This window comes from Phyllobates terribilis, unplaced genomic scaffold (genome assembly GCF_046119375.1).
Source record: "Phyllobates terribilis strain yellow unplaced genomic scaffold, ASM4611937v1 Scaffold_4__5_contigs__length_816908805, whole genome shotgun sequence".
Classification (NCBI taxonomy): Eukaryota; Metazoa; Chordata; class Amphibia; order Anura; family Dendrobatidae; genus Phyllobates; species Phyllobates terribilis.
Window position 1 is genome coordinate 132293315 of NW_027362764.1, and position 18946 is coordinate 132312260.

The window sequence follows — 18946 nt, forward strand, 5'->3', positions numbered from 1 at the left end:
CAGCATGATAGCCCTCACATAGCCCTCCATATAGTATAATGACCCTCTCTCAGGGCTGAATGTGGCTCTCAATGTAAGAATGGTTGAAGACCACTGCCATATAGAATGGATAGGGGATAAGTTCAGAACTTTGGTACCACGCCTTTAAGTTGGTCTATGATCTTAGATGCACAATATGACTTCATGTTTGACTGGCAGCAGTGATGGAGCAACAACCTGATGACTGTCTCAGTGATGGGACTGCCCATGAACAGACATTTATTAGCTTTATTGTGGTTAAGTGATAAATGTGCTTTACAGGAACAACCCTTTAATGAAATGTTCCTATTGGGATGAAAAGGAGGGCCCGCGTGTTTACACAGTGCTGTACGGACCCTAATATAGTCATACTTCTGTCTTTTCTTTACAGGCGGAATGTCTGATGATGCAAAAGAATTATTCTGGCGCTTTGGATCTGATTAACCAAACTATTGTTAGTTTTCCTAAATTTACAGCTGCACTTACATTAAAGATGAAATATGTTCTAGCCACGCAGGACTGGGATCAAAGTCTGGAAATAGCCCAGCGGTAAGAGCAAAAATCAGCAAGTGATGAAATGTGAGATAGGAAATGCTAATATCAGGCAAATCTATGGTGTGATTAAAGTCCTATCACGTAAGAGCTGTAACTGCAGTACCGATCATGGGTTACATTCCTATTTCTTTATTACATGATGTGGAAGACTTCTAACAATACAGAGGAATAACATTGATGCTCTTCAGATGACGGCCATTCACTGTCTCACAAGAGAAGGAGATGGAGCAAAGGTTAGTTTCGATGCATATTTAGATGCACCTAAATATTTCTGCATCTTTAAGACTCCCATCTATAAAAATGTAAAATTATTTAACCAATAAGGTAAAAAAAAAAAAATTAAAGACATTTTTCAATCAGCGCATCTCCTCCAAAAAAAGCAAAACGCAATATTTATGCCAAAGCGGTGTCAATAAAAACCTCAGCTTACCACAAAACACAAGCCCTCCCACAGCTCCATCAATAAAAAATAAAAAAGGATGGATCTGAGAAAATGGAGATACCGAACACTTTTTTTTTTCTAAGTTCAGAATTTTTGTAAGCGACTACAATAATAAAAAAAACTATATTATGGTATTGCTGTAATCGTACTGACCTCGACAATCAGGTCGCCACTCTATTTTTACAACAAAATAAAAGCTGTAAAAAATGGAACCGTAAAAAGAATTGTGTTTTTCACTATTTTTATCTGACTTGAATTTTTTTTTACATTTTTCAGTACTTTATATGGTAATATCAAAACTACATTCATACTCTAACTCATCCTGCAAAAACAAACTCTTATATTGCTATGTTGAAAACATGAAAAAAAGTTATGGATCTTGGATTAAGAGGAGGAAAAAATGAAAAAAAAAAGTTAAAAGGGCCTGTCTCACAAAGACAACCCCTTTTTAAAATGAAGCCAGCATCTCTGACTACCTGTGATACAGAGGGGTTCTTCTGTAACACTATAATTATTTAGGCGGCACTCTTTCCACCACTAGGACCTCAGTGAGATCGGAGCAAGGCAAAGTAAAGTCAGATAAAATATAGCGTTACCGCATCTACTGCCTTTAGAGCAAAATCCACATCATCCAGAATCCTCCCTCTCTGTCAAACTTCATTCAATGTTATCAGCCTTGCTGAGACTAGTAGTTCCACAAGCAATCACTGCCAACAATACTAGCGTTTCCCTTCGTCCACAGCCCCACTCTCAGTATTTGGTCAGTATTGGGTCAGTATTTTTTCTCAGGAGTGGGAGCCAAAACCATGTGAGGAACAATCAGAGAAAAGGTATAATAGAAACAAGTCACCAATTCTGCATTTATCACCCACTCCTGGTTTTGGCTCCCACTCCTGAGAAAAAATACTGACCGAATACTGATAGTGGGGCCGTGGCCTTATAGAACAACTGGACATAGAGCATCTCACTGCTGGACAATTTACTTCCAATTAGGGTATGTGCCCACGATGCAGAAATGAAGCAGAAAATTTCTGCAGCGTTTCTGCATGTTCTTTGCAGTCCTAAACGCTTGCGCATTTTAAACGTGTTTTTGCAACGTTTTTACATGTGGATTTGACTTGCGTTTTTCAAGTCCATTGGGACCTCAAATCCTCATGCAGAAACGCACAAATAATGGACATGCTGCGGAAAAATCCGCAGAATGGGCACAGAACATGCTGATTTTTATTGGGGATCATGGGCCACGGATTACCAAGGGTTTTTAAAGCGTTTCTACTGCGGAAATTCCGCATCAAAAATGCCTGAAAAACGCATAGTGGGCACACAACCTTAGGGTGTTACACTCACAAGAATAAATGAGTTTCAAACACATTTTTATGTATATCAAACATGCAGCATGCCAGCTTATACACAATCCTGGGTTTCGCCCGACGGCTTCTTCCTGGGGCAAAGTGTTCTTCTACAGACCCTAATATATTTGTCACACTACAGGCTCTTAACTATGTGAAAGAATTGATCAGTGCCCTTGAGACATCTGAACCTCGGAACCCAGCGCTGCATTTCCAGAAGCTCCTTGTAATTTGCAATTTGGTAAGAATACCTTTTACTTATGGTATGTTAGTTGTTAAAGTGATTCACTGATTTATTTTTATTTCTATTAGTTATATTCCGTTGTTTTAGTAACTCCGACATATTTGATCGCTGTACGAGATTGTCATCAGCCCTTGGCTGCAATAGTGCTCTTAAAGGCGCAGTCAGACAGCCTTATAACGCGTATGACGATTGCATCGCAATGCTCGGACTGACCGTCGTCTCTCCTGATCCTAGTGTGACGGCATGTATTTCTATGCAGCTGTCACGCTCGAGTCAGGAGAGCCGACGGCCAGTCCGAGGATTGCGATGCGATCATTGTCCGTGTTATACGGCTGTCTGACTGCACCCTAATTTCAACTAACTACATACCTTTTCACTGCTGATACAACCATTACATAGTCAGGTGTACTCTAAGCCGGCTATACACATTAGATGGCTGTCAGCTGAATGGAGCTTTGGCCAACAGCCGGCTCTCCTATACTCAGGATGACTCATTCGGCCGAGTGCTCCTGTGTTCTCTATGAGAAAACTGGCAACAGACATGTCTAGAGGCGTCTTATCTGCAGGAGAACAAAGTGATCAGCAGTCCAAAATCAGACATGTCCGATCGATATCTTCCCCGATGATCAGTTCTTTGTTGCCTCCATACACAGTAGACTGCCAGTCGAACCCGTCAATATCGGCTGATATCAATATCATGAGGTTCAGCCGACATTAGCCTAATGTCTGTAGGGGCTTTGAAAGGTATGTGCACACTGAGTTTTTTTCTAATGGAAACCACTCCAGAAAATGCTCTTTCTTTAAGGAGCCTTTGGAGGAGTTTTTTTGTTTCATGAAGCATTTTTTTTGCAGCCTTTTGATTAGACAGTCTCTAGTTTAGGGCCAATCCAATCAGAAACAACTTCAAAGAAGTGACGGGCGCTTTCTATTTTTTTTTGCACCAGGCGTTTTTCAAAACCCAAAGCCGAAAAAAAATGCTGAAAAGACTGAATATATGAACAGCAAAAAAACCCTTAGTGCACATATCCTTATAGAGCAACTTTGCAGGACAGAGTATTTAGTATGTCCTAAAGATCCTGCAACGAATGATCTGTTATCATGGTAAAAAGAAAAAGTTGCATTCATACTAAACATTTTCTTTTTTTCCCCCAATTTTCCTTTAAGTGTGGAAGGAACAAGTCAATCCTGCAGGAGATCTTTGGTTTCTGTGAGCGCACATACGGGATTTCTCCTGAGCAGGCAGAGCTGGCTACCGAACTGGGCAACCAGCAGCTGTATCTGGGCAATGTGACTAAAGCTGCCAGCTGGTATTCATCCGCCATGACGCTAGACGGGAATCACGTGGAAGCTCTTATAGGTCCGTATGTTCCTGGATTGCATATTTAACCCCTTACTTCCACACTCAATTTGCATTTTTCCCTTCCCTCCTTCCAGGAGCCATAACTTTTTTTTTTATTTTTTCATCAATATAGACATATGAGGGCTCGTTTTTTCAGACACAAATTTTAGTTTTGAATGACACCATTCATTTTACCATAAATGTACTAAAAAATGGCAAAAAGTATTACAGTATTCATTGTATGGTCAAAATGACCTGGAAACATAATTATCCAGGTCAGTACAATTACGGCGATACCAAACTTGCATGTTTAATTGATGAAAAAAATTTTGGTTTGTGTCACCATTCTCTGAGATCAGCATTGGTTGATGGAGCTGCATGAGGGCTTGTTTTTTGCAAGGCGAGTTGATGGTTGTATTGATGCAAATTTGAGGTACATACAATGTTTTTATAGGGTTTTTTTTGTTGCATTTTCTTTAGGAAGGCATGGTGGCCGATAAAACATAATTCTAGAGTTTTTTTAACCCCGTTTGCCATATGGGTTAATTCGTTTTATATTTTGATATACCAGACTTTTACGGACATAGTGGTACCAAATATGTTTATTTTTTTTCCTCCCGTTACTATATTTTTAATAGGGGAGAAGGAGGGTGATTTTAATTATATATATATATATATATATATATATATATATATATATATATATATATATATATATATATATATATATATATATATATATATATATATATATATATATATATATATATATATATTTTCTGTATTTTTTTTTTCAATATTTTTAATAATGTTTCTTTTTTTGTTTTAATCTGCAATCACCTGATTGCGTAGACTGTATGCTGGCCATCAGCATGCCCCCACATGCCATAGTAATCCATCGGTGCCTTGTGATTGCATCATGGGGTACCGATGGGAGCTTGTGTATGTGAGCACCTGCAACTGTTCCATTTAAGTGCAGCAGTCACAGATTGGCGGCAGCATCTGAATGGTTAACGGCCGGCCACATCTATGTGGTTAACCGCCACAATCGGAGCTCAGCTGTTAAGAGATATATGCCAATGATCTAATATAGCCGGCACCTACCAGGTAATGAGAGAGCTCAGCTCCTGAGCCAGCTGCACACCACACACTAACCCCAGCGCTGACATACATGTACGTCGCTTTGCGCTATGGGTTTAAAGGGAATGTCAATAATTGAACAGAATTTTCATTAACTCTACATATTTTATATTTTTCTTTAAAAATAATGTAAATGTTTTATTGTTTTTTTTTTTTTTTTTTAGGATGTAGTTAATGTGATGTGGATAAATAATTTTAGAAGATCATTTTCTTTGTATTCATTGTTAGGAATTATATGGTGCCAGGTACTACAAGAAAACCTGGAAGAAGCAGAGCAGCAGCTTGACTTTCTTCGTGAAGTACAACAGTCCCTGGGAAAATCAAAGGTTGGAGAAGATTTACAACATAGTCCACTTTTACAGATAACTTGAAGGAGTTGACCATGTCCACTGTATCCACGTCTCTCAAAATGGCAGCAGAAACCTGATTTTCCAACATGACGTCCCTAGCTAAGTCTTTTTCTGTGCTGTTGGGAAAAGCGATCATGTCATTCTCAGATGCAGGCGACATAATAAGGCTGGAGAGAGCTGTGCATGTGCATCTTGTCCATCCACAGCATGACACAGGATAGCGGTATATTCTCAGATACGGACATTATACTGCCCCTATACACAGCAGCACAAGGTGGGGCTTCGGTTTTAAACTAGGCTTGGGTCCCATCAGACATATACAAATATGCCACAAAATGTTTGAGATGTTTTATTGCTTTGATTTTTGTAATGTTCTGACATTCAGTCATTTCAGATTACATTAGTGGATGTCCTCACAGTCGCACTATGGTGAAAAAAATAATTTTCTATCTCCTTAGCAATAGTTATTATTCACACAGTCAATCTCCATCTTCTCCCTCTCAGTACCATTCTATTCCTTTTCTACACCCAGAGACCAAAAAAATGACAAGCCAGACCACACTTAGGCCCCAATTCTTCAAAGCGATTGCACCATAATTCTGGCGTAAAACACTTTGAAGAGTCACAAAATATTTATGCAACACTGAGTTGTAAAAAAAAGTTACGATTTTTAGCGTTTTCATTCTAGTTTCATCCAACATGAACATCACCAGTCTCTATGAATCAGGGCTATAGTCTTCTCTGTGATCCGGAAGACGCTTTGTCTATGTATTTCTATAAGAACATTGTTATGAGTCTCATAAGCTTCAACTGAAAAAGTGACTTTTAGTCCACTCAGAAGATTTTGACCCGCACCGGTTTATCACCCCGGCGATCTTCTCACCGCTCTTGATGAGGTGGCGTGTCGGAGTGAGACGCTCCTGATTCATTAAGAGATGCACGCCTCTTAATGAATCAGGAGCATTTGACGAGTAGTGTGCACCTCCATGCATGACACCATAAATCTTACTCCAGTCTCTGACTGGAGTAAGATTTCATGTGTAAGGAATGTCACAGCTTGTCATGCATTAGGCGAGCAATGGCATCACACCCCTATCCTGCCCCAACTCTGCTCATTTTGGTGCAGCTGGGAGAAGTTGTCAAGAAAACACTAAAATTCGCAATTTTTTTGCATATCTCCTCGTTACATAAAAAAATTGCAACTTTTTAAAGCGATTTTAGTGAAATTTTGGTGAAATTGGTTTGATGAATCGGGCCATTGTCTTTTCTGTGAACCAGAAGTCGCTTTGTTGGTGTAATTCTATACATATATTTTAGTCTTGTCATGTCCCATATTGTCATTGTATTGTTGCTGCTTATACTGTTTTGCAATTAGGTTTGCCCTTTTTAGAAGTTTTTCCTCTCCCTCTCCCTGTAGCACGGCCCTGATTTCAATTATCCCTCCCTTCTTCCTCCTGTGTCAGGGTTTGTCAGTCATATTTGTCTGAGGATCATCTCTATACATCTCTGCTTCAGAAATGTCTTTTTATCTACTGCTACTGCAGCTGCTGCTGTTGTTGCAGCTACTGCTAATGTGCATAATTCAAGAGTTCAGCTTGAAAATAAACCTTCCTCTGGAATCTCCATACTTGCCTCTGCTGTCGAGTTGAAGCTATCTCATGAAATCACTTTGTATAAGTACTGGTTCATACAGACAGCCATAGAAACGCTGTCTTAAGACCCCCAAACTCGCCTAAAGTCAGAATAAGTCTTTTAGGCTGAAAACTGAGAAAGTGTATTTTAGTCCTTGCAAAAGTAATTGTGTGATCTGGCTAGTCACAGGGTGCAGAATAGGAGCGGAGCAGGAGCAGGTACCAATTGGTAATTATATTACTATATGCACTGTGCACATAATGATAATTATTGCTAAGGGGCTAGAAGATATCAATCCAGAGATTTTTTTTATATTTTAAACACGAACACAGCTATTACATCATTATACAATGGCATCTAATAGTGTCACGGCACTGTTGCAGGATATCCTGGGGTTAGGTGCTCCTTCCCCATCCCTCAATCTAGGGGGCGCCTAGTGTCTCCCTGCTCCCCGGATTACTTCTGATGGTGAATTGCTGTGCTCCTACATAAACCCTTATTGGTCCGCTCCCCCACCCAGGGAAGTGGTGAGTAGAAGTGCATAAGAATACACCAACTTGACAAACAAAGGAAGACAGACAGGTTAAATGAAAATACCAATCCTACAAAAATGCACTCACAGACAGCAGAGTGGAACACCAGAGAGTTAAGGAAGGAGAAACCAAATAGGAGAGGGTGAGGATGTGCACACAGACAAACATCAAGCAATAGTCTTCTTAACAACTCTCCAAATGCCACCTCCAATAACAGTTACACCTCCTACTCCAGAACCAGGCAGTATGAACTAGCACTAGCAATTGCCAGAGGAGAGTGTGTATATATATATATATATATATATATATATATATATATATATATAATGGCAGAGGGGAGTGGCCAACACTGAACAGCTGAGACCATCAAAGTGGGATTAACCTCTGCACTGCTAGCAGAAACCTGCACTGTTTAATATGATGGTGAAGTTCTTCTAATCAGTGCAAGAGTACGTGACATCAGACATGGTGGTCTTCTGGCCCCTCTTTGTCGCAGTATCCCTGTGACAAATAGCTTTTCATTATATAAAATGTAAAAATCCCAGCCATTCCTCCCTTATCTTTCTATGGTCCTGTTTGACCTTGCAAAGATTTTAACGAAATGCATAAAGACACACTTAGGCCATGCTCCCACGTAGTGTAAAGTTGTTTTGAACAGAAAATCAGCTGCGCTTAACATTTCTAGCAAAGTGGATGTGATTTGATGAAAACTCATGCTCACTGTGCGTTTAAAGATGCTCTTGAACTATGATTTTTTTGGGGGTGTGTTTTCTTTTCCTTGTAGACATCAATGGGGACCCTGAAAAAATACACATAAAAAAAATCTGTGTTTAAGTGCAGGATCGTAGAGTTTCTGCACTAAAAGGCACATGAAAAATGCACAAAAAATAGAGGAGAATGCTGAAAAAAAATGCAGCAACAATGCAATAATCAGAGCAGGTTGCTATTGTTCATTTTTGGTGCAGACACCTGCAGAAAAAACGTAACGGTAAAAAAAAGTAATGTTTTCACATGTGGGAAAATGGCTTCAGACAAGTGGCTACAGCAGTATGTCTCAAAGATCATTAAAAGGAGTGTTCTCAAGGGGCCGGTGTCTCCTGAAGATTGACAGTTCAGACCAGCATCTTGGTCACGCTGCTGGTGAGAACTGAGCGCTCGTCCAAGCAGCTGGCAGGGTCGTCTTCAGAGAAGCGATCTGGGCATCATCTGAGCGGCACAAGCAGGCTGTAAAGCATAGAGGTAGCTAGTGGCACACTCTCCTTGCCTAGGTAACCGACCACTTTCAGACTGCAGGGTGGCCGGGACCTAGGCAGGTTTAATAATTTTTTTAACTTAGGACTTATAGGGGGATGTCTCATATCTTTACTTTAGGTGTATATGTCTGGAAAAGATGATGTCAATCAGTATGACAGCTACCACCGGGGTATGACCCATCTCCCCCCCTACTCCTCAATGGCAACTAAAATTGTCCATACAATTCAGAGGCCAATAGCTCCTCACTTCTCGGGTGTTTTGGGGACATAATTGTGTATTCACACCTGACCAGTCTGTTCTGATTTTTTTTTGTGTTGCAGGAATTGTGCTTTGTGGAGGCAATTCTTGCTTCAAAGATGGATAAGGAGGAGAAAGTAGTGGTCAGTTTTTTAAATGAAGCAATGGAAATGCATTTTGCAGCAATAAACGGCCTTCCTCTCGGAGTGGAATATTTAGAAAAGCTCAATCCTACATTTATTGTTAATGTTGTCAAAGAATATTTAGTATATTGTCCTAAACAGGTAAGAAATGGGCATCTCCCCTCTCTTATTCTTATAACTACCGTATATATGCTATAATATAAGTACAGTGTATTGTGAAAGTATTTGGCCCCCTTGAACTTTTCTACCTTTTGCCACATTTCTGGCTTCAAACATAAAGATATAAAATTCTAATTTTTGGGGGAAGAATCAACAACAACTGGGACACAATCGTGAAGTGGAACGAAATTTATTGGGTATTTTAAACTTTTTAAAAAAAATAAAAACTGAAAAGTGGGGCGTGCAATATTATTCAGCCCCCTTGAGTTAATACTTTGTAGCGCCACCTTTTGCTGCGATTACAGCTGCAAGTCGCTTGAGGTATGTCTCTATCAGTTTTGCACATCAAGAGGCTGAAATTCTTGCCCGTTCCTCCTTGCAAAACAGCTCGAGCTCATTGAGGTTGGATGGAGGGCGTTTGTGAACAGCAGTTTTCAGCTCTTTCCACAGATTCTCGATTGGATTCAGGTCTGGACTTTGACTTGGCCATTCTAACACCTGGATACGTTTATTTTTGAACCATTCCATTGTAGATTTTGCTTTGTTTGGGATCATTGTCTTGTTGGAAGATAAATCTCTGTCCCAGTCTCAGGTCATTTGCAGACTCCAACAGTTTTTCTTCCAGAATAGTCCTGTATTTGGCTCCGTCCATCTTCCCATCAATTTTAACCATCTTCCCTGTCACTGCTGAAGAAAATTGGGCCCAAACCATCATGCTGCCACCACCATGTTTGACAGTGGGGATGGTGTTTTGAGGGTGATGAGCTGTGTTGCTTTTACCCCAAACATATCGTTTTGCATTCTGGCCAAAAAGTTTGATTTTGGCTTCATCTGACCAGAGCACCTTATTCCACATGTTTGGTGTATCTCCCAGGTGGCTTGTGGCAAACTTCAAACGAGACTTTTTATGGATATGTTTGAGAAATGGCTTTCTTCTTGCCACTCTTCCATAAAGGCCAGATTTGTGCAGTGTATGACTGATTGTTGTCCTATGGACAGACTCTCCCACCTCAGCTGTAGATCTCTGCAGTTCATCCAGAGTGATCATGGGCATTTTGGCTGCATCTCTGATCAGTCTTCTCCTTGTTCGAGATGAAAGTTTAGAGGGACGGCCGGGTCTTGGTAGATTTGCAGTGGTCTGATACTCCTTCCATTTCAATATGATCGCTTGCACAGTGCTCCTTGAGATGTTTAAAACTTAGGAAATCTTTTTGTATCCAAATCCAGCTTTAAACTTCGCCACAACAGTATCTCGGACCTGCCTGGTGTATTCCTTGGTCTTTATGATGCTCTCTGCACTTGAAACAGAACCCTGAGACTATCACAGAGCAGGTACATTTATACAGAGACTTGATTACACACAGGTGTACACTATTTATCATTACCAGTCATTTAGGACAACATTGGATCATTCAGAGATCCTCACTGAACTTCTGCACTGAAAGTAAATGGGCCCAATAATATTGCACGCCCCACTTTTCATTTTTTATTTTTTTTAAAAAGTTTAAAATATCCAATGAATTTCATTCCACTTCACGATTGTGTCCCACTTGTTGTTGATTCTTCCCTAAAAAATTAGAATTTTATATCTTTATGTTTGAAGCCAGAAATGTGGCAAAAGGTAGAAAAGTTCAAGGGGGCCAAATACTTTCACAATGCACTGTATATGTTCTTATCAACCTGATCACCTATGGATGGTATAGACTCATCACTGCCATTTAGGGCTCGTGCAGACGACCATATTTTGGGTTTGAGTGCTATTCGACAAAACAGATCACACTTTGACCAATGTGCTATGGAACCGTGCATGTGTGTGATTTTTTTTTTTTTTTTTTTTCCTTGGACTGAGTCTGTCCAGGAAAAAAATCGCAGCATGTGCGATCTGCATCCTTAAATCGGATCGCACAAGGCCATGCAAGTCAAGGGACTGTCAAAAAATCGCATCGCACTTGGATGACATCTGAGTGTAGTCCGATTTTCACTGACTGACAGAATGGAGAAATGTTGTTTTTTTTCCCATCTTCTCCTCATCCGAGAAAATGGGATCACACTCTGATCAGACTGTGATTAGCATAATCGGTCTGATTTTCTCGGATGAGAGGATACACAGTCATGTGACCCTAGCCTTAAGGGGTTTTCCCACAAACAAAGTACATTTTAATTAATAGATCTTAGAATAATAATAAGTTCCACAATTGGATGTGTTTATATAAAATGTTCCTGTGCTGAGATAATCTTATAAATGTGCCCCTGCTGTGTACTGTGTAATGGTTGTGTCTGACCGTGTAGGAACATGGTCTGATCATACCACATCTCCTGGGCAGGGGAGGAAGCAAAAGAGTATACAGACATTACAGCATGGGATCACAGCTGATTCTTTCTGTGAGGTAAAATATTTCAAGTGTTTCATGTTTTTAAACAATGTTTTACCTCAAAGAAAGAATCAGCTGTGATCCCCTGCTGTAATGTCTGTATACTCTTTATCTCCCCTCCCCTGCCCAGGAGATGTGGTATGATCAGACCATGTCCCTGTACGGTCAGACACAGCCATTACACAGTACACAGCAGGGGCACATTTATAAGATTATCTCCGCACAGGAAGATGTTTTATAAACACATCCAATTGTGCAAGTTATTTTTATTCAAAGATCTATTGATTAAAATTAACTTTGTTCTTGGGAAAATCCCTTTAAGGAAACATCTATCACAAATACTTGAATATTTGCATACTGCAACACAATCATAAAGTTTTGCTCCTAAGCATCGTGTCATCTCAGACATGGATATTAAGAAAAAAAAATTCCGAAAAAAAATAAAATAAAAGTAAACCTGCAAACCCATTATACTACCCCATCCATGACCACTCAGCTGGGCATTCATGTGTTTTCATTAGGAAACTAGTCCCATGATACCAACTTTCATATGAATGGGGTCTCTTAGTATGTGCAAGGTCTTCTTCACACCCATAACCATCTTTGTCTGTCTCATTAGCCATCTAAGGCTCTTTCCGATCTGTCTTGTGTCTTCGGTTTGTAATGGAAGCCACAATGCCATGGTGGATCCATCATATGATGTACATCCAGTGCACCCTAATGACTTATAATATGTGATCCTGGACTCATTGTCATCCAAGGCTCATTGATTCAGGTTGGGGCGAAGCCTAGCTCATCTGGTCCGATCCCACAGAAGGGCTAATGTAGCACAAATCACTTTAAAGGTTAATGGGCAACATCTTTAGAGACCTTGCCTCAATGGGTCAGAGCTATTTTGGTGACATAGGTCGACCTACACAATGTTAAGCTTGTGGTGTTAGTATAATGGCTGATCAGTATGTGTGAGCTGCACTTTTCTCAATGTGTTTTGGGAAAACTTATCCATTCACCTTTACTGAGAAAAAAAGAATTATAGACTGAAAGTTTTATGCAATTAATTTTGTCATAATCCCCAAAAAAATAAAGTTTGGAAGAAACCACTTTAACATCACATTTCTGACTGTAAAACATATTCTGTCTTTTTTTCTAGCCCTTAGACCCTGGCCAGTCTGCTTCTTCCATTCTGGAAAAGGCTGCTGCTATTTTGGCACCAGTGATGACAGTGGCCCCCAGTCTACCAGAGCCCCTGTACTTCATGGCTCAGGTCATCTATTTGTCCGGTATGTCACATGAAGCAACCTGTATATGGGAAGATGCTTGTGTAATATGGCTCTAGAGACATCTCTGGGCAAGGAGTAACTAGATTTGTACTTAAGTCTGTGAGCAGAAATTATGGCTGGTTATGGAGGGATCCTCTCCTAGAAGCCAATCAGAAAAAATTCACATTCATTTGTGTTCAGACTTCAGAGTCTGCTCAAAACTAGAAAATACAGCCCCGGCCGCCGTTATCCGCGGTAGGGCCCCGGCCGCCGTTATCCGCGGTAGGGCCCCGGCCGCCGATCTCTGCTCAGGGATTTTCTTTCTTTTCTTCTGCACAGACCTAGATCATGTGCACACAGAGGATTTTCATGTGGAAAACTGACTTGTATTTACACTGGAAACCTGTAGCATAGTCCTCATACTTCAATCGTAAGGAAAGTCTCCTGCGGATCTTGCTACTTTGAAATTTCTGATGAATTTCCACTCTGGTAATTGTGCGGTAAATACGTCTCGTGTGAACATACACTTGAATTCCAGTTTGATCCACTGACATCCTCCATCTCTGTAGATTTATCAGTATTCTCTATTATCAACCTATGATGTTCTCATACTCGTTATTCTTGTATTTGTTTGTTGCGATGTCAATTTTCATATTTTAGTGTTTATATATTTTTTTTCTTTTATTGCAAAAACACAACAAAAATATAACAACAAAACCAACAAATACTTCTCAATACAAATAATTGGAGACTTTTTGTTTTTGGCTTTGTTTTGATTTTGGCACTGAAGACAAGACAAAATCATATGCTTTTAGTACATTGGTATATTACTGTACAATTGGAGAATCATCGTGTAGCTTCTGTGTGTGTTTTGCAGGAAATTTTGATGGTGCACAGGGCACCCTGCAGCGTTGCGTCGAGCTGAACCCCGACTGGTCTGACGCTCATCTTCTCATGGCACAGATACACTTGTCACAGGGACAATATACTGAGTGCTCACAGTCTCTAGAGACAGGAGTCAGCCATAATTTTAAGGTAAATAATTCTCGATAATCTAGTACATTATTATAGCACTTAAATGCATTCATTAGTTGATTTTACAAATATGGCAACTTATGAAAATTTGGGGTTGTTTGTAGGGCAGCCATTATATTAATCGGACATGGAAGAATGGAATAGGACTATGCACCCAATTACATAATAACATACATACTTACAATGCAAGAGAATTATATTAAAGGGGATTTCCATGATATGACTATTCTAAGGATGTGGTCTGTGTCCTGAGGACCCTGGGAACCTCCACCGCTCAAGATGATGTAGGGACACTCAAGTACCCCCAGAGTGACATCCATATACCTCTGTCTGTGTCTCGCACAGCACTTCAACCCATTCAAGAGAATGAATCTAGGCATGGTTGAACTTCAATATCTTGCACAGCCCTACTCGCATAGATGTTGCAGTGCCAGTCACTGTACTGAAGGCTAGTTGCCTTTCTACTGATCAGTGGTGGTTCTGAGCGATAGGCCATAATGATGTTATCTGAAACTATAAAAACTTTTTAAAAATATATGCAAATGTTACCATGGTAGATATTTAACAATTGTGCCATTAGAGTTTCCCTGTCCATTGTCTCTATTAGAACCTATGAATATAATCAAGAAGGAAGCAACCCCTGTTTGGTGCAGCCCTTGTGTTAGCCACAGTGGAGAGCAAGCAGCAGCACTTGAGGGCTATCTATGTATTACATGGATGCTCATTAAAAAACATGCTCCTCAAATTAAGAATGCTTTCAAAGTAGAGATGCTAATAAATTATTTTTAACAAAATGCAAAGTTAAAAAACAAAAGAGAAGTCTTAATCTGAATCAGTATTTGGTGTCACTAACTTTTTGCCTTAAAAAATGCATCAATTCTCCTAGGCACTTGCACTCCGTTATTGAAGGAACTTGGCAGGGAGGTTGTTCCAAACATCTTGGAGAACTAACCACAGATCTTCTGTGGATGTTGCTTGTACAATTCTTTCGGTCTCTTCTTGTAATCCCAGACAGACTCAATGATATTGAGATCAGGGCTCTGTGGGGGCCATATCATCACTTTCAGGAATCCTTGTTCTTCTTTACGCTGAAGATATTTCTTAATAACATTGTATGTTTGGGGTCGTTGTCATGCTGCAGAATAAATTTGGAGCCAATTAAATGGATCCCTGATGGTACTGAATGATGGATAAGTATCTGCTTGTATTTCTTAGCATTGAGGACACTAGTAATCCTGACCAAATCCACATCTCCATTTGCAGAAATGCAGCTCCAAACTTGCAAGGACCCTGCAACATGCTTCACCCTTCTTGCAGTCACTCATTATTGTACCGCTCTCAGCCCTTTGGCAAACAAACTGTTTTCTGTTACTGCCAAGTATTTCAATTCAGTCCAGCACACCTGCTGCTATTTTTCTTTTTTATACATAGTTGAGTTGAAAGATGGCTTCTTGGCTTCAATTCTTCCATGAAGACCACTTCTGACCAAATTTTTCCGAACAGTAGGTGGGTGCAACTGTGTCCCTCTAGTTGCTGCCATTTCTGAGCTGAAGACACTGCTGGACATCTTCCGTTTTTGAAGTGAAGTAAGCATGATGTGTCTTTCATCTCTTGCACTACCTTTCCTTAGCCAACCATTGCCACTATGGTCCAAACATTGCCCATTTGTGGAGACACAGGTGTCTTTCGTGGACATAATACTACTCAGACAACACAGGATGAGGGTAAAACAGTGTGGGAATACTTTGTTGAACCACCAAACAGACAATAACATTTAGAACAGTCCGAGCAAGATGCCAAAGATGGTGCAAAATTACAGTCTCACCCATCCACTGGCTCGCCGAGATTCAAGCCGATGCGACTTCGAGGCTTCCAGGACTGACTACCCCCACCAGTGGCACCCTGCTTTTGGCGGGCACCCACAGAGAGGAGGTAACGACAAGCTTAGGAAGCTGACAGTCTATTGAGGTACGTGACCAGGTGACCAGAGGGTCCCAACCTGGCTTTTCTAAACTGTCTCCATGGGGCCAGGTGACCTGAGGGTCCCAACCTAAATACCCCCAACATATCCATGGGTTCCAGGTGAACGGAGGGTCCCAACCTGGCTACCCCAAACATCTACATAGGACCAGGTGACCAGAGGATCACATTCCTAGCTTCCCCAAACGTATTCTTGGGTTCAGTGATATTCAATAGAGCAGATCTGTGTTATTTCAGCTTGGGGTCTTGGTCCCTTAAGCTCACATCCTGTAGAGTCAAATCTGTGTCCCTTTTCATGAAGCCATGTGCCCTGGTTTTTGTTCTGAAGAGTCTGTCTTGGCTGTGTTTTTGTAAAGTCCCTCATAATCCACAGGTCAGAGGGGAGGTGGTAGGGGCTCATCTCTCATTGTTTGAGCATTTAATCGATCTGCATAGTTCGTCTTTCTCTGTTGTGCAAGTCAACAAGCCACGGGGCCCACACAATGGTCAATTAACTTATTTAGCAAACATCCATTGTTCAATGACCCTGCGTCCCTGTCTTGCAAAGTTAGTAGACAAGTTGCAGTAAATATCAACTAAAGTGTCAACATCCAGGCTTATTTGAACAATAGTGTGTTTTTCTTGACCAACCAAGCAAAAACACAAAAATTCAAACGTCAACATAAAGATAATAGTGTATGATTACTGGCCTACTGAATTTACGTTTGGATAATTAAGATTAAATGCTGTGTCATCGCACCATTTCTTGGTGCTTCTTCAAAAGAGTTTGAACAGCACATCTTAAAGGTCCAGTCTACTTTTAAATATTTGCCTGGGAGAGACCTTGCTGATGCAGTACAGCTACCTTGTGTCTGGTTGCTGTGCTCAGTCTTGCCATGGTGTATGACCTGTGACATGAAACTGTCTTCCACAACCTGACCTTTGTAGCAGAGTTTGGCTGTTCTTCATCCAGTTATAAGCCTCCTACACAGCTGTTACTGTTTCAAACAATGATTATTTCAACCTACATGAGAAAATGATGATCATTATTACTTGTTTGGTATAATTGGTTACTTATACACCTGACTATGATCCTACGAAATCCTTGACTGTGCAAGTGTACCTAGAAGAATTGATGCTTTGATGTTGTTTTCAAGATAAAGGACGGTCACACCATAAATTGATGTAATTTTGATTTCTCCTTTGTTCATTCACTTTGCCTTTTGTTAATTGTTAAAAAGAAACTATTAACACTTCCAATTTTGAAAGCTTTCTTACTTTGCAACATTTTTCCACACCTGCCTAATACTATTGCACAGTACTGTGTATACATATATATCAGACACACAAGTTATTTGTTTATTTCTTTTACTGTGTTTTGTAGATGAGAGAACATCCATTTTACCATCTAATTAAAGCAAGAGTGTTAAAGCAAACAGGAAAAGTATCAGAAGCCACTCAGATGTTAAGGATGTGTATGAGCCTGCCCGAAATGAAGAGGGGAGCAGCCAGAAGAGGAAAGGCAGACACTCTCAGTGTTAGTGAGCGCGTCTCTGTTTATCTGGAACTTGCAGAACTTCTTCGACTAAATGGAGAACAAGTAAGGGAGCGACTGGAGATTTTCCAAAACTAGACAATGTTTTATTTAATTTGTGAGTATGTTAAATGAGAGGTTTGTTTTTTTTTGCCCTTTGTGAAAAGCAATATGTGTGATATTAGTCTTAAATGTATCATATTGCATTACATCAGGGCTCAAACTTTTTAGCATTTGGAAATGTGTTTTTAGGCTAAAACCAAGGAAGATGCAAGTGCAAAAATGTATTCTTATTTGTCAGCAGTAGAAATAATTGGATCGATTCACGGGACTCCGGTCCAGCGTCCAGGTCAGTGATACCTGGCAGCTATATGGGAGGCCCGGGAATCTCTTACCTTCCGGCGTCCCCAGCGTGGCTTTTAATTAGCCAGGACTGGTGCGACGTCATCTGTCGGTCATATCACACAGATAATGTGGTGCCATGGACTCTGGACGGTAAGAGATTTGTGGGCCTCCCATCTACCTGCCAGATAGACCTGGACACAGGGCTGGAGTCCTGCGAATATACACACTCATCTCTACTCAGTAGCAACGGAAGCGGGTAACAATGAAGATTGTCTAAGCAACAATAAAGATTAGAACAAGGGTTAACACATTGTACTTAGTAAAAAACGCACATGCATTTTTAGTGCGTTTCTGAGTTGGAAACCCATCAAAAACTCATATAATCCACACCTAAGTATAGCAATAAAGTTTTGTCAAAGCCAAATACCAGGAGGTTTAAAAAACAAATCCGCTTTATTTAAAGCATGACACACCAAACACAGACAAAAAACGCAATAAATAACATGTTAAAAAAAAAACGCAATGAAAAACCGCAAGTAACATAATTTAAATAATAGGTGCAGAAATTCTGCAGTGTCAAGCACTCATTGGGGGAACGTAACCTAACATGAAGGGGCGCGTTTTGGCAGCAAATCAGCGCATAGTTAGACATATCTCCATTTTTTAATGTGGAATATCAGTCAGCAAAAAAACCCTGACATGTAAAATGTTCCATAGAATATATTGTGTCAGTGGGTCTGTAGACCCGGAAAACCCTTTTTATTACATATACAGAATAAAAATGAAGCCATGTAAGAGGGACGACTGCAACTACTAATTACTGTTATTGTATCACAGTCAGAAATGGCAAGAAAAATCACACCGATGGAATGAGGATATGGAAAAATTTGTGAATTCTTTCAGCGCTACCCTTTATTGAAGATGTCAGTTATCAAGAATTAAACATGTGGTTTTTATTCAACGCGTTTCGAAGTGATACACACTTCTTCCAAGGGAGACAACCACATGATGTGATATAACTGACGTCTTCAATAATTGGCAGTGCGG

The 18946-nt window shown here is 40.2% G+C and overlaps 1 protein-coding gene across 2 annotated transcripts in view; it reads left to right on the top strand.

The window, feature by feature from the left end:
* TTC21A (tetratricopeptide repeat domain 21A) overlaps positions 1 to 18946 on the top strand; it is a 79184-nt gene that overhangs the window by 8603 nt on the left and 51635 nt on the right. For both annotated transcript variants that reach the window (XM_073677749.1, XM_073677750.1), the window contains exons 6-14: positions 410 to 567; positions 722 to 806; positions 2507 to 2605; positions 3773 to 3965; positions 5316 to 5413; positions 9177 to 9377; positions 12918 to 13047; positions 13904 to 14061; positions 17405 to 17620. In XM_073677749.1, coding sequence (XP_073533850.1) covers positions 410 to 567; positions 722 to 806; positions 2507 to 2605; positions 3773 to 3965; positions 5316 to 5413; positions 9177 to 9377; positions 12918 to 13047; positions 13904 to 14061; positions 17405 to 17620 — 1338 coding nt within the window. The remainder of the gene's footprint in view (positions 1 to 409; positions 568 to 721; positions 807 to 2506; positions 2606 to 3772; positions 3966 to 5315; positions 5414 to 9176; positions 9378 to 12917; positions 13048 to 13903; positions 14062 to 17404; positions 17621 to 18946) is intronic.